Here is a 13,252-nt window from a genome sequence, read left to right as displayed (position 1 = left end):
GAAAGGCAGAAAAGTGTGGAAGACAAAAATAGGAACAAACAACAAGGTTAACAAATAGAAGACAGTAACAACTATGGTAGATATTAGTTCAACTATTTAAATAATCACTTTAAATGACAGTGGTCTAGATACACCAATTAAAATTCAGATATCATCATAGTATATAGAAGCAACAAGACCCAACTAGATGTTGTTTACAAGAAACCCACTTTAAATATAGAGACATATATGTTTAAAGTAAAGGAATGGAGAAATATATACCATGCTAATACCAATCAGAAGAGAGTTGGAGTAGGGATATTGTTTTCAGAGCAGACTTTAGAGCAAGGAAAGTTATGAAGGAAAAAAAAAAGGAAACATACACTTAATATGTGCCTAACAATGGAGCATCAAAATATGTGAGAAAATAACTGATGAGACTTGCAAGGAGAAACATGAATACATTATTATGGCTAGAGACTTTAATGCCTCTCTATCAAAATGGGCAAATGCAGCAGGCAGAGCAGTAACTGCATAGTTGAAATCATCAGCACCATCAATCAATCAGATGTAATTGGCCTCCAGAGGCTACTTGATCAAATCACAGATTACACATTCTCCTCAACCTCACATGGGACAATCCCATAAGATATACCACATTCTGGGCCATAAATTCTCAACATTAGTAAACTTCAAAGAATAGAAATCATCATGTCTGCTCTCAGATCACAATTTAGAAATTCAAAAAATGGAAAGAGAATTGGAAAATCCCCCAATAGTTGAAGAATAAACAATACACTTTTGTTTTAAGAGAAGGGAAGGTTTATCTGGTGCGCCTGGTTTCCTAGGTCTTAGTCCATAGAAGGTCAACTCCATGGCTGTGAGTCTGAGGTGAGGCAGAACATCATGGCGGAAAAGTGTGGAGGAGGAAAGCAGCTCAGGATATAGCAATTAGGAAGCAGAGAGAGAATAAACAATACACTTCTAAATAATGTGTCGTCAAAAAAACTTAAAAGAAAAAATTTAAATAGATTAACTAAATGGGAATAAAATACAACTTGTCAAAATCTGTGCAAAGCATTGCTGGAATCTACAGCATTGAATGCATATATTGGAAAGAAAGAAGATCAAGAGTCGCTAATAAAAGCCCCTGCCTTAGGAAGTTCAAAGAAGAAGAGCAAATTAAATCCAAAGTAAGCAGAGGAAAAGGCAAATAAAAAAATAGAGCAAAAGTCAATGATATTAAAAATAGGAAAAGAATAGAGAAAAGCAGCAAGACCAAAAGCTGCTTCTTTGAAGAGATCGATAACATTGATAAACTTCTAGCCAAGTTAATAAAAAGGAGAGAAAAGAAAACAAGACTTGTTATCAAAAATGAAAGATGTAATGTCAATATAGACACCACGAACACTAAAAGAACAATGAAAGTATGTTATGAATGACTCTGTGCCCTCAACTTTGATAATGTGGATGAAATGGACCAATTTCTTAAGAGACACAATCTGCTTAAACTAATTCAGGCCCTGTAATCCCAGAGATTCAGGAGGTTGAGGCAGGAAGATTGCAAGTTGAAGGCCTGCCTCAGCAACTTAGTGAGACCTTGTCTCAAAATAAAAAAATAAAAAGGACTAGGAAATGTGGCTCAGTTGTACATGCGCTCCCGGATTTAATCCCTAGAATCATCAAAAATAAATTGGGGCTGGGGCTGTGGCCCAGCCATAACGCACTTGTTTGGCATGTGTGAGGCACTGGGTTTGATTCTCAGTACCGCATATAAATAAATAAAAATAAAGGTCTATCAACAACTAAAAAAAATTTAAAAATACATAAGTAAATAAAATAAGATAAAACTAATTCAGAAAAAAATAGATACTCTGAATAGGCCTATATCTGTTAAACAAATTGAATCAGTAATTGATACCTTCCAAAACAGAGTGCATGTTTGGCTTTTATGGATCCAAAGATTTAAGGATGAAATTATGCTAATTCTCTTTAATATGTTTCCAGAAGTTAAGAGCAGAAGGAATACTTTCATACATATTCTGTGAGGCCAGTAGTACTCTAATACCAAAACCAGATGAAAATATTAAAAGAAAACTACAGACCAACATATCTTTTTTAAAAATAATTTTGTTTTATTTATTTTTTTTTTATGTGGTGCTTAGGATCGAACACAGTGCCTCACACATGCTAGGCAAGTGCTCTACCACTGAGCCACAATCCCAGCCCCAGACCAATATATCTTATGAACATAGATGTGAAAATCTTCAACAAAATAGTAGCAAGTTTAATCCAACAATGTATACAAAGAATTATAAACCCTGACCAAGTGGGATTTACCTCAAGTATGCAGGTCTGACTTCACATTAATAAATCAATGAATGTAATCCATCACATCAACAAACTATTGAAGACAAATTACATAATCATATTGATGCAGAAAAAGCATCTAATCAGACTCAACACCAATTCATGATTTAAAAAACAAAAACAACCCTTCATTAATACAGAAATAGAGGGCAACTTCCTTAATTCAGTAAAGAACATCTATAAAAACCCGGTAGTTGCCAGGTGTGGTGGTGCATGCCTGTAATCTCAGCAGCTCCAAAGGCTGAGGCTGGAGAATCTGCAAGTTCGAGACCAGCCTTAGCAAATTAGCAAGGCACTAAGCAATTTAGCGAGACTCTGTGCCAAAATAAAATAAAAAATAAAAAGGGCTGGAGAGGACTGGGGCTATAGCTCAGTGGCAGAGCATTTGCCTAGCATGTGTGAAGCACTGGGTTCAGCACCACATTAAAATAAATAAATAAAATAAAGGCATGCTGTCTATTTACAACTATATTTTAAAAACTTAGGGGAAAAAAAGACTGGGAAATGTCTCAGTAACTAAGCATTCCTGGTACCCTCCCCAAAAACATGTGAAAGAAAGAAAAAAAAATGAAACCCTACAGCTAATGTCATTCTTTCTGGTGACATTAAGATCAGGAATAAGGCAAGGAGGTTCCCTCTCACCACTGTTTTGAACATCATACTGGAAGTTGCAGCTAATACCATAAGGAAACAAAAGGTACTGAGGAGGAAGAACTAAAATAGCTTTTTGTCTACAGATAACATAATTGTCTATATAGAAAATCCAGGTGAATTAACAAAACACTTTTGGAACTAATAATAGCAGGTTGAAGGATACAAGATTAATGTACAAAAGATCATCATTTTTCTATAAATCAGCAATGAGCAAGTGGAATTTGAACTTAAAAACACATTATCATTTACATTAGCACACCCCAAAAATGAAATACTTAGGTACAAATCTAACAAAATATGTCAAGATCTATTATGAAGAAAACAATAACACTCTGATGAAATAAAGCAATAAATAAATGGGGAGAGATTCTATGTGCATGAATAGGAAGACTCAGTACTACCAACATATTAGTTCTTCCAAACATGATCTGTAGACTCAACACCCCAAATTCCCAGCACATTATTTTATGGCTATGAAGAAACTGATTCTATAGATTATATACAAAAACCAAAGACCCAGAATAGCCAACTGAATATGGAAAAAGACACTATTGGACTTCAAATTTCTATTTTTCTATAAAGTAACCAAGACACTGTGAAATTCACAAGAGAATAGGCTAAGAGATCAATGGAACAGAAGAGAGAGCCCAGAAATAGACTCACATAAATATAGTCAATTGATCTTTGATCAAGAAGCAAAGGCAGTACAGAGGAGTAAAGATCGTCTTGTCAACATAGGCACTGAAAAAACTGGACATCACGAGACAGACCTTAAACTTCACAAAAAATCAACTCAAGTGGGCTGGGGATATAGCTCAGTCGGTAGAGTGCCTGCCTCACATTCACAAGGTCCTGGGTTCAATCCCCACACCACAAAAAGTCAACTCAAAATGGACGATAAACCCAAATATAAAACACACAATAGAACTCTTAGAAAAAAAAACATAGAAAACCTGCATGACCGTGTCTATGGCAATGCCTTTCTAGATGTGATATAGAAGGCATGATCCATGGACTGATGAGTTGGATTTATTAAATTAAATGTCAACAGAATGAGAAGACAAGTTGCAGACTGGGAAGAATAGTTGCCAAAGATGCATCTAATCAAGGATTGCTATGCAAAACATACAAAGAACTCTTATAACTCCACAATAATATGATGAACAAATGAACAACTTGGTTAAACGTTGTACAAAAGAACTGGACAGACACCTCATTTGAGAAGAGAATAGGCAAATGATCAGTGATGAAAAGATGTGCAACATCACACATCGTTAGGAAATTGCAAATTAAAACAACAGTTACCGCTGCGTTCCCATCAGAATGTCCCAAATCCAGAACACTGACACCCCCCAAATGATGACAAGAACGTGGAGCAATGGCAATTCTCATTCACTGCTGATGGGAAGGAAAATGTCATGGCCACTTCGGAAGACAGTTTGGCAATTTTCTCCAAAACTAATACGGTTCCCATGTGATCCAGCAATCACACTCTTGATCAAAGAATCAGTGGTTGCTAAGGATTGGGGGAGGGAGGAATAAGTGAGCATGTCTCTGAGGATTTTTAAGACAGTGATGCTGCTCTGTATGATAATGCAGTGGTGGATACATGTCATCAAGCATTTGTCTAAATCCATAGGATGTACAACACCCAGAGTGCTCCTTCAGGTAAGTATGGACTTCAGGTGATGAGGTGTCTATGTAGATTCATCAAGTCTAACAAATATCCCACTGGGGGTGGGTGTTGAGAGTAGGGAGTGTTTGTATGGGAGGAGGGAAGTGGGTGTATGGGAACTCTGTGTACTAGCTTCTCAACTTTGCTGTGAACCTAAAAATTCTAAAAAAATAATACTTTATTAAAATAAAAAAGCAAGGTACTCAGTAATACATATGATGCAATCCCATTTATGTCTTAAATATTATACGATATTATTTTCAGACGGTGCATTTATCTTTTGTATGGCTACATTGGTGAACCCTGTTACCGTTGACCTTGAGGTTGAGGGAGAGGAGGGACACCTCCCCTTGCAGCTGTAGTCTGTTACATTTTAGTGTTCAACAGTGGTACTTATTCACCCGGCAAAAAGGAGCTGCTGCTAGGCCTGTGTCTCTGGGTTCTTCTTTCAAGGTCACATCAGAAGGTCATGTTGTCTGGCGATTTTAAAATATAAAGCTGTAGCACTCTGTGCCACATTGATTTATTCATTCGGTGAGTGTTTGTGTGTGTGTGTGTGTGTGTGTGTGTGTGCTCTTCTGTGTCAGGCCCTGGGGTTCCAGGCATTCTGTCAGGCCCCAGGGTACCCATGGGACAAGGGTTTAGGGGTAGGGTGGGGTTTTTTTGGTTTATTTTCTCACAGAGCATTCTGCATAGTTTGGAAAAACTAACTGTGATTCCTTTTCCTCAGAGAAGCCGTGTGGAGACCCGCCTTCGTTCCCACACACCATCCTGCAGGGCCGCACGGGCTTGGAGATGGGGGATGAGCTACTGTATGTGTGTGCCCCGGGGCCTGTTCCAGGCCAGCGAGAAATGGCCTTCACCTTGCTGTGCAACAGCTGTGGGGAGTGGTACGGCCTGGTGCAGGCCTGCGGGAAAGGTAAGCACCTGGGCTAGGCCACCCCACCTGTCACGCAGAGCCCAGGAGGAGCTAGCAGAGGGTCCTGTTCTGCTTGCTGGCTTCCTGCAGTGGGCTCCTTTTACACCGAGGTGTCTTAATAATAAGGTGTCTTATAAAGATGATTCAGATATTCTGCTGAGCTCTGGGCCTGGCAATATCTCTGCGTGGGCTTCCTGCAGCATTTTAAATGCAGCATCCCTACAACTGAGCTCTTCATCTTCCTTGCTGGGGGTAAAGGGTTAATAAAACCCCCTTGCTGGGCTCTGTGGCACACACCCGTAATCCCAGAGGCTCTGGAGGCTGAGGCAGGAGGATCTCGAGTTCAAAACCAGCCATAGCGAAAGTGAAGCAACTCAGTGAGACCCTGTCTCTAAACAAAATATAAATTAGGGCTGGGGATGTGGCTCAGAGACTGAGTGCCCCTGAGTTTAATCCCTGGCACCCCCCAAAAATAAAAAATTAAAATAAATAAAACCCGCTTTCTTGTCTAAGGATGGAGTTGATCCTGGGTTAACTCCTTTGCTTATTTCCCTGGAAAACTGGTCAAGATGGAACAATAATTGTGGTACACAAGCTACATCACTTCTAATAAAAGTGACCTCCAAGTGGTAAACTGGGCTGGGAGGATTTTAATGAATACATGAAAAGGGAGCTCATCTCTGGGCTTCCCCGCATGTGGTGATTCTCACATCTGGATATGACTCTTATAGGGACCCAAAGAACTATGATGTGGTTACTACAGGAAATTGGGGTATTGGGGAGCTGGGGTTGTGGCTCAGTGGTAGAGCACTTGCCTTGCATGTGTGAGGCACTAGGTTTAATCCTCAGTACCACATAAAAATAAATAAACAAAATAAAGATATTTGTCTTTCTACAACTAAATATATATATTTATTTATATATATTGGGATATTGGTCTTTGTGGGACTTCTTTGTGGTGGATCTGGACTCATACATGTGAGTTCTGTTCCCTTGACCTGAGCGATTATGAGGGACTGAGGGTGGTGGCTGGAGCAAGCAGACTATTCTAGGACAGCTGTGTGGACAGCTGTGCAGGCTTCTCCACTGGTGACAACTGCCTGCCCTGACCCGCCACCTTGCCTACATTTTGGCCTGGAGCCTTCTGGTACCAGGGGTGGCCTGTGGTAGTTGTGTGATTCTCAATAGTTACTTGAGACTAAAAAGAGTTCTAGTAGACTCTGAGCAACAAAAACCTGATCTACTTTCTCCAGATGTTCCAATTCCAAACCTAATCTGATTTCTCCAGATGTTCCAATGCCATCGTCACATTCCCGGGAGTCCCAGGTCTCTTCAGTCTTCTCTCTGCCCAACCCCTTGGGAACTTCCCCAGCAACAGAGAGCACTATGTCCACATCACCGCAAGGCCTGGTCTTCCCACCCCTGTGGGGCCCAGCACCTACCAGGGACCTCGAGCAGCTCCCCTCCCCCCGCAGACCTGGACTCATGACTTCTGTGCCTGAGACCTCACGCCAGACCCTGAATTGTTCCCTAATGACAATGCCTTGCTGACACCCAAGAGTCCTTCAGGGGTGTTCCCTCACCTCCCATAACACCTGAGTACCTCGTGGGGGCTGGTTCTTCAGAAGGGAATGATTCCAGTGCCACAGCATTCCTGAAGGCCTAGGTAGGACAGCGTGTCCCTGCAGTGTCCTGCAGATGGGAGCTACAGAGTGAACACCCGTCAGAGTTATCCAGGCCGTTCCCTAAAGCCAGGGTTTGCAGTCCTCACCGCTATTTACCATCACAGTGTGGACACAGCAGCTTATCCAGTCTGCTGCTGGTGGACATTTAACTTGTTTTTATTCTGTGGCTGTCATGAGCTACATTGCAACGGTTTTTGGTGTGAACATTTTTCCGTTGGTTCCTAGGAGTGGAATTCCTGCCCACAGGGTATGTGTGTCTTAGTTTAAGCAGTTGCTGCCAAAAAGTTTTCTAAAGTATTTTGATCAGTTAGCTGTCCCCCAGATATGTGTGAGGGCCCTTGTTCAGCATCCTCACTGACCTTGAGGATCGCCAACCTGGTGGCTGTTCTGTAGTCACTTTAGTCACGATATTCATTTCTCTGCTGATAGTGAAGTTGAGGGCTCAGTAAGCATTAAAGTGTCCTCATATAAAATGTCCGTTTAAATACTTTTATTTTTTTCTTTGGTACCAGGGATTGAACCTAGGATCACTTATCCACTGAGCCACATCCCCAGCTCTTTCCATATATATAGAATTTATTATTAATTTATTAATTTTAATTAATTAGGTATATATGATAGCAGAATGCATTTTGATTCATTGTACCCAGTTGCAGCACAACTTTTCATTTCCTCAGGTTGTACACGGTATAGTATCACATCATATGTACAGTCATATATGTACCCAGGGTAATGATATCCGTCCCATTCCACCGTATTTCCTGTCCCCCTTTTCATATTTATTTTGAAATTTTATTTTGAATGCACAAAGTTACCTGAAGCCTAGATAAATTGCAGAGGCTGGCTTGGAATTTGCAATCCTCCTGCCTTAGCCTCAAGAGTTGCCACCACGCCCAGCTTGTTTAAGCACTTTGCCTGTTTTTCTAAAAATTTGAAATGATTATTCACATAAAATATTCATAATTCATGTTTTAGAAATATTCCTTCCCATTTTGTAGCTTAGTTCTTTACTTTTGGAGTACCTTTTAATGACGTTTGTTGTTGAAATAGTCCATTTCACTACTTTTCAAACTCTGTGTGGACTATCATTTTTTTCCTAGTCATTGGCTGACTGATACTTTAGTAAAATGCAATAAAAAATGAATCACTATAAAAATAGATTCCAATCCCAGTGGCTCAGGAGGCTGAGGCAGGAGGATTGCAAGTTCAAAGCCAGCCTTAGCAATTTACCAAGTCTCAAAATTAAAAAAATAAAATAAAATAAAATAAAAAGGTCTGGGGATGTGGCTTAGTGTTGGTTAAACACCCCTGGGTTTACTCCCCAATACCCTGCCAAAAATACATTGCAATATAAAGGCAAATTTTTGTTACAGTAAATAGGCAAAAATCTCCTTCAAATTGCTACAAAAGTATCTCTATTCTTCCATCTCCCTTCTCTCCCCCTCTACCTAATCTAACGTAACTCTATTTTTCCCTAGCCCCCCACAATAGCTGGAGAATATCATGCTAGTAGAAATATCATGCCAAAAAACCAAACACTGAATGTTTTCTCTGATATCTGGATGCTAATTCACAAGAAGGATGGGGGAAGCTAGGGAAGAATAGAGGTACTTTAGATTAGGAAGAGAAGGGACAGGAGGGGGGTATGAGGGTAGGAAGGATAGTAGAATGAATCAGATATTATCACCCTATGTGCATATATGACTGCATGACTACATCATGTACAACCAGAAAAAATGAGAAATTATACCCCATTTTTGTATAATGTGTCAAAGTGCACAAGTGCATTCTACTGTCAAGTAGAACAAATACAAAAAGAATAATTTGCTATAAAAGCTTCTAAAAACTGTCTCAGTGCATATACTTGCCTTTGCACAGTGGTAGGAAAAAGTCACAGACTGGGACAAGCATTGGATATACACTTTGAGGAATCTTCTAGCAGCCTGCTCACCCTGGAATTATTAATTTCTCATGAGGTGCAGAAGTCGCACCAGCCCATGTGCCACACCCCAGCCAAATGGGTTGTTTACTGGCCCCAGCAGAAGGAGAACTAAATGCAGGTTTTGTGTGTTAGAAATGGTGTTTATTTTCTCACTGCAATGCAGAGTTCCGAACGCTTTCAGCTGCTGAGCAAGGAAATCTGGTTTCTGCACTTGACTGAGTATACAGACGGTTACAGTTTTCATTGCTCTGTAATTGGACATTTAAAAGTCTCTTGTGTTATTCCAAGAAATCTCTATGTGCACGTATGCTGTAAGAATATGTTCAGCCGATATTTCACTACTTCCTATGTTTATCTATTCTAGTGAACATCAACATTTTTTAAAATTAGGGAATTGCTTCAAATTGGAGAAAGGTCATTTGGGGGAATGGTCAGTGTTGGCTGCATCTGGGCTTGGATATTAACTAGCTGGTTGGCTCTTCATCTGTTCACTCATTTCACATCCCATCATTTGGCAGGATCCTCTGTGTTATGTGTACAAAGTTGAGTCAAACACTCCCAACCCTGATGGAAACACTAATAATTGGGTGCCTCAAAGGAGATGGTGAAGCAGAAGATAACCAGGTAGCAGGGAAAGCTGAAAATAGAGGTGTTGCCAAAGGTGACCTTCTAAAGAAGGCATGTTTCCTGAGAATTTAAAGAAATGGAAGTGAGAGTGCACATTGGCCTCACAGGGGGGTGAGGATGACGGCCAAGGGCAAGCAACTCGCTCTCAAATTTCTACTGTTCATGAAAAGAACTAGGGAAGACACAGAGAATATAACTAAATCAGGGGTCCAAGGAGGTTTGTGGGAATTTGTTTTCTTTTGTTTTCTTGCTTGATTAGTTGTTATCTTTAACATGATGTCTTTTTAAGAGACTTGAGCTTATTTAAATGATGATGGAAAGGACTGTAAGAGAAGTAGAGAATGAACAATCCTCTTCACTTTCCTGATCCTTAATTTGCTCTTATGAAAAAACGAGTCCTTAGCCAGGTGCAGTGGCACACACCTGTAATCCCAGCTACTCTGGAGATAGAGGTAGGAAGATTGCAAGATTGAGGCTAGCCTCAGCAACTTAGGGACGCCCTGTCTCAAGATAAAATAAAAGGGGGCGGGGATGTGATTCAGTGGTGGAGTATTCCTAGGTTCAATCCCCAGCACCATGCATAGAAAAAAAAAAGAAAGAAAGAAAAAATGAGTACTGTTTATCACATGGTTACCCACATGGGGTTCCTGAGGTTCTTTTAGCCTTGAGCGTTAATCTAAATGGGTAAGGACTCACTTTACCTGACATTTTCTCCCCTCTGTTGGTATTTCTCTAGCTTTGGACCTTAGAACCCTGGTCTGGATCTGACCATTTAGTCTTCTGTTCTGTGTCCAAATCCACACATCTTCCTCTTGGATTTCCATTCCCAACTTGGCAGCAGGAAATGTCTGGCATACCTCTCTCGTGTGCTCAGTATCTAACTATAATTGGTATTTGCTCTGATTACAGAAAAATCCGGATGCTTTCTCCTTAAGTATGTATTCCTCCGATTTCCATCCTGGATCTGGTTTCCTCTGGGCTGCTGATCGTGCCATCCCATGTTCATCTTCAAAGCCATGTTTTCTCCTTGGCCACCAGCACCTTAGGAACAGTCTCTGTGCCTGGCCACATGATCCCAGGGTTGGCCTTTCCAAGGTGGCATTTGGAGCACTCTCTCACTCCCTGTTGTCATCTCACATTGTCTCCAACACCTCTGCTCTCTCCTGACCTCAGTACTTGGTGGTCCTGTGACCTTGGCCCCCTGGCTCCAGGTGAGGCCATTCATCCTGTCTGTGTGGTTGGAGTGGGAGAGAACAGCTGCAGTGACACTCAGGGACTCTTTCTCAAACACCCTTCGTTCCATCTGGAAAACTCCACAGGGCATCTGCCACCAAGTGTTAAGACTAACTCAGGCCACCGAGACCTTCCACCCCAAGTTCCATAAGTTCTGTGGGTGCTTCTGGTATAATATCAGGAAAGCAATTGTCACCAAGCCTAATGGCCCTCTACCAGCCCCGCCAACTCTGAGTCCATTAACAAATATAAATATACAGTCTTTCTTTTCTCCCTTCCCCAGTCTGACTCAGCCATGGAAATAAGACACATCCCCCAGTGAGGTAGTGAGCAAAAAGCAATCCTAAACCAAACACTTGCTCCACACCATCTGGCTCATGGTTTGGTTTGGTTTTGTTTCCCCTCTTTGTTTAAGGTTTATTAGCATACAATAAACTGGACCTATCTGAAATAAAAAATTATCTGAGTTATGACAGATATCTATACCCATGAAACCACAACCAAAATATAGAGCGTTCCCATTATCCCCAAGTCTCCTAACTATGATAGGAGTTATCCATGCTTTATCTCATTTAATCTTCACAAGTCCAAAAGTAGAAATGGCTAGCTTCAACTTACAGATGGGAAAATTGAGGTCTATGAAGGTTCGGCCACTTGCCTGTCTCATGGCTGGAAAGGCACAGGATTTGAACCAGAGGTGTCTCAGTCCAGAGGCCACACTGTATGGATGTGATTGCTCTGGGGCCTCAGGATGATGCCCCTTTCAAGCTCACTGCTTTCAAGTTCTTCTGCTCTATTCTCTCTCCTTTCTAAAGGCATTAACTTCGATTTCTGTTTTTCTCCATCTTTTGGACTTGATTTCCTTCATAGAATCATGCATGAGACTGAAACCGAATTTAGAAGTTCCTTGTCAATCTTACCATATTTGTTCAGAGGCTTATTGAACCACTGGTTATTTCTGGTATGTCTGGTTGTCGTTTTTAAAATTACTATTTTTAAAGGCTGTGTAGCCAAGACCAGAGGAGGGAAAAAGAAGCTTCCCGAAATGCAATAACATGAAAAAGATGGGAAGTGGCAGCATGAAGAGAACCCCAGGGTTCTGGGCTCTGACAGGTATATTTAGCACCCTAATAAGAAATGCAGACATTCAAATAGAGAACAAAACAGGGTGGAGGCTGGGCAAAACCAGACTAGATGCGGGGGGACATAGCAGTAGACTTATAGGCGGAACAAGTCTAGAGATTCCTGTGTGTGTGTGTGTGTGTGTGTGTGTGTGTTTTGAGATGGCAACTTTATGTTGCTGAGATTGGTCTGTAACACCTGGGCTCAAGCAATCCTCCTGCCTTGGCCTCCCTAGGAGCTGGGTCTACAGGCACAACCCATTGCCCTGGGTTCAAATCTACAGATTTAGACATAAGAACTATATGTAATGTAATCATACTGTATATGGAATTCATATTAAATAAATAGATTTTAGCTGCTCCTGCTATAAATGCAAACCAAAAAAAGGTAACTGTGAGATGTTGGGTATGTTCATATTTGCTTTATTATAGTAACTGATTTACTATCTCTATGTATCCCATGATATTGTTTTGTACACTTTAAATATAAAAAATAAATTTTCCTTAAAAAAAATAAAAAAACCAGGGCTGAGGTTGTGGCTCAGTGGTAGAACACTTGCCAAGCATGCGTGAGATACTGGGTTTGATCTGGCACCACATAAAAATAAAGAAAATAAAGGTATTGTGTCCATCTACAACTAAGAAAATACTTTTTTAAAAATAGATTCACATATAAATGGCCAAATAATTAAAAAAAAAAAAAAAAGCTGGCAGTGCACAGATCAGCCTTCTCTATTCATTCCTGGTGTGTGTGTGTGTGTGTGTGTGTGTGTGTGTGTGTGTGTGTGTTTTACTGGGGACTCAACCCAAAGCCTCAGGTTTGTTCCTGATTTATATCTGTGTTTGCCTGTCTTCTAAAAGTAGCAGTCAAATATAAATGCACAAATGAACGATCTGGATTCTGCCAGAGGAACCCACAAAGCTTACATTTCCTAGAATTGCTCGTCTAAATCAGAGGCCCCACGTTGTGTTAGCCCAGGTTTCCTAGGAGAGCGCTGGGGAGGAGGGCTGAGGGCTTGCTGGGTGATTTGAGAGTGCAGACTCAGG

At 40.8% G+C, this 13,252-nt stretch overlaps 1 protein-coding gene across 1 annotated transcript in view; it reads left to right on the top strand.

Annotated features, from left to right (window-relative positions):
- Nucleotides 1-13,252, top strand: part of Susd5 (sushi domain containing 5) — a 54,726-nt gene that overhangs the window by 29,114 nt on the left and 12,360 nt on the right. The window contains exon 4 of the mRNA XM_026405515.2: nucleotides 5,409-5,597. Coding sequence (XP_026261300.2) covers nucleotides 5,409-5,597 — 189 coding nt within the window. The remainder of the gene's footprint in view (nucleotides 1-5,408; nucleotides 5,598-13,252) is intronic.

Source organism: Urocitellus parryii, chromosome 3 (genome assembly GCF_045843805.1).
Source record: "Urocitellus parryii isolate mUroPar1 chromosome 3, mUroPar1.hap1, whole genome shotgun sequence".
NCBI lineage: Eukaryota > Metazoa > Chordata > Mammalia > Rodentia > Sciuridae > Urocitellus > Urocitellus parryii.
Note: the sequence above shows the minus strand (reverse complement) of the source record. Positions and strands in the feature narration are given on the sequence as shown.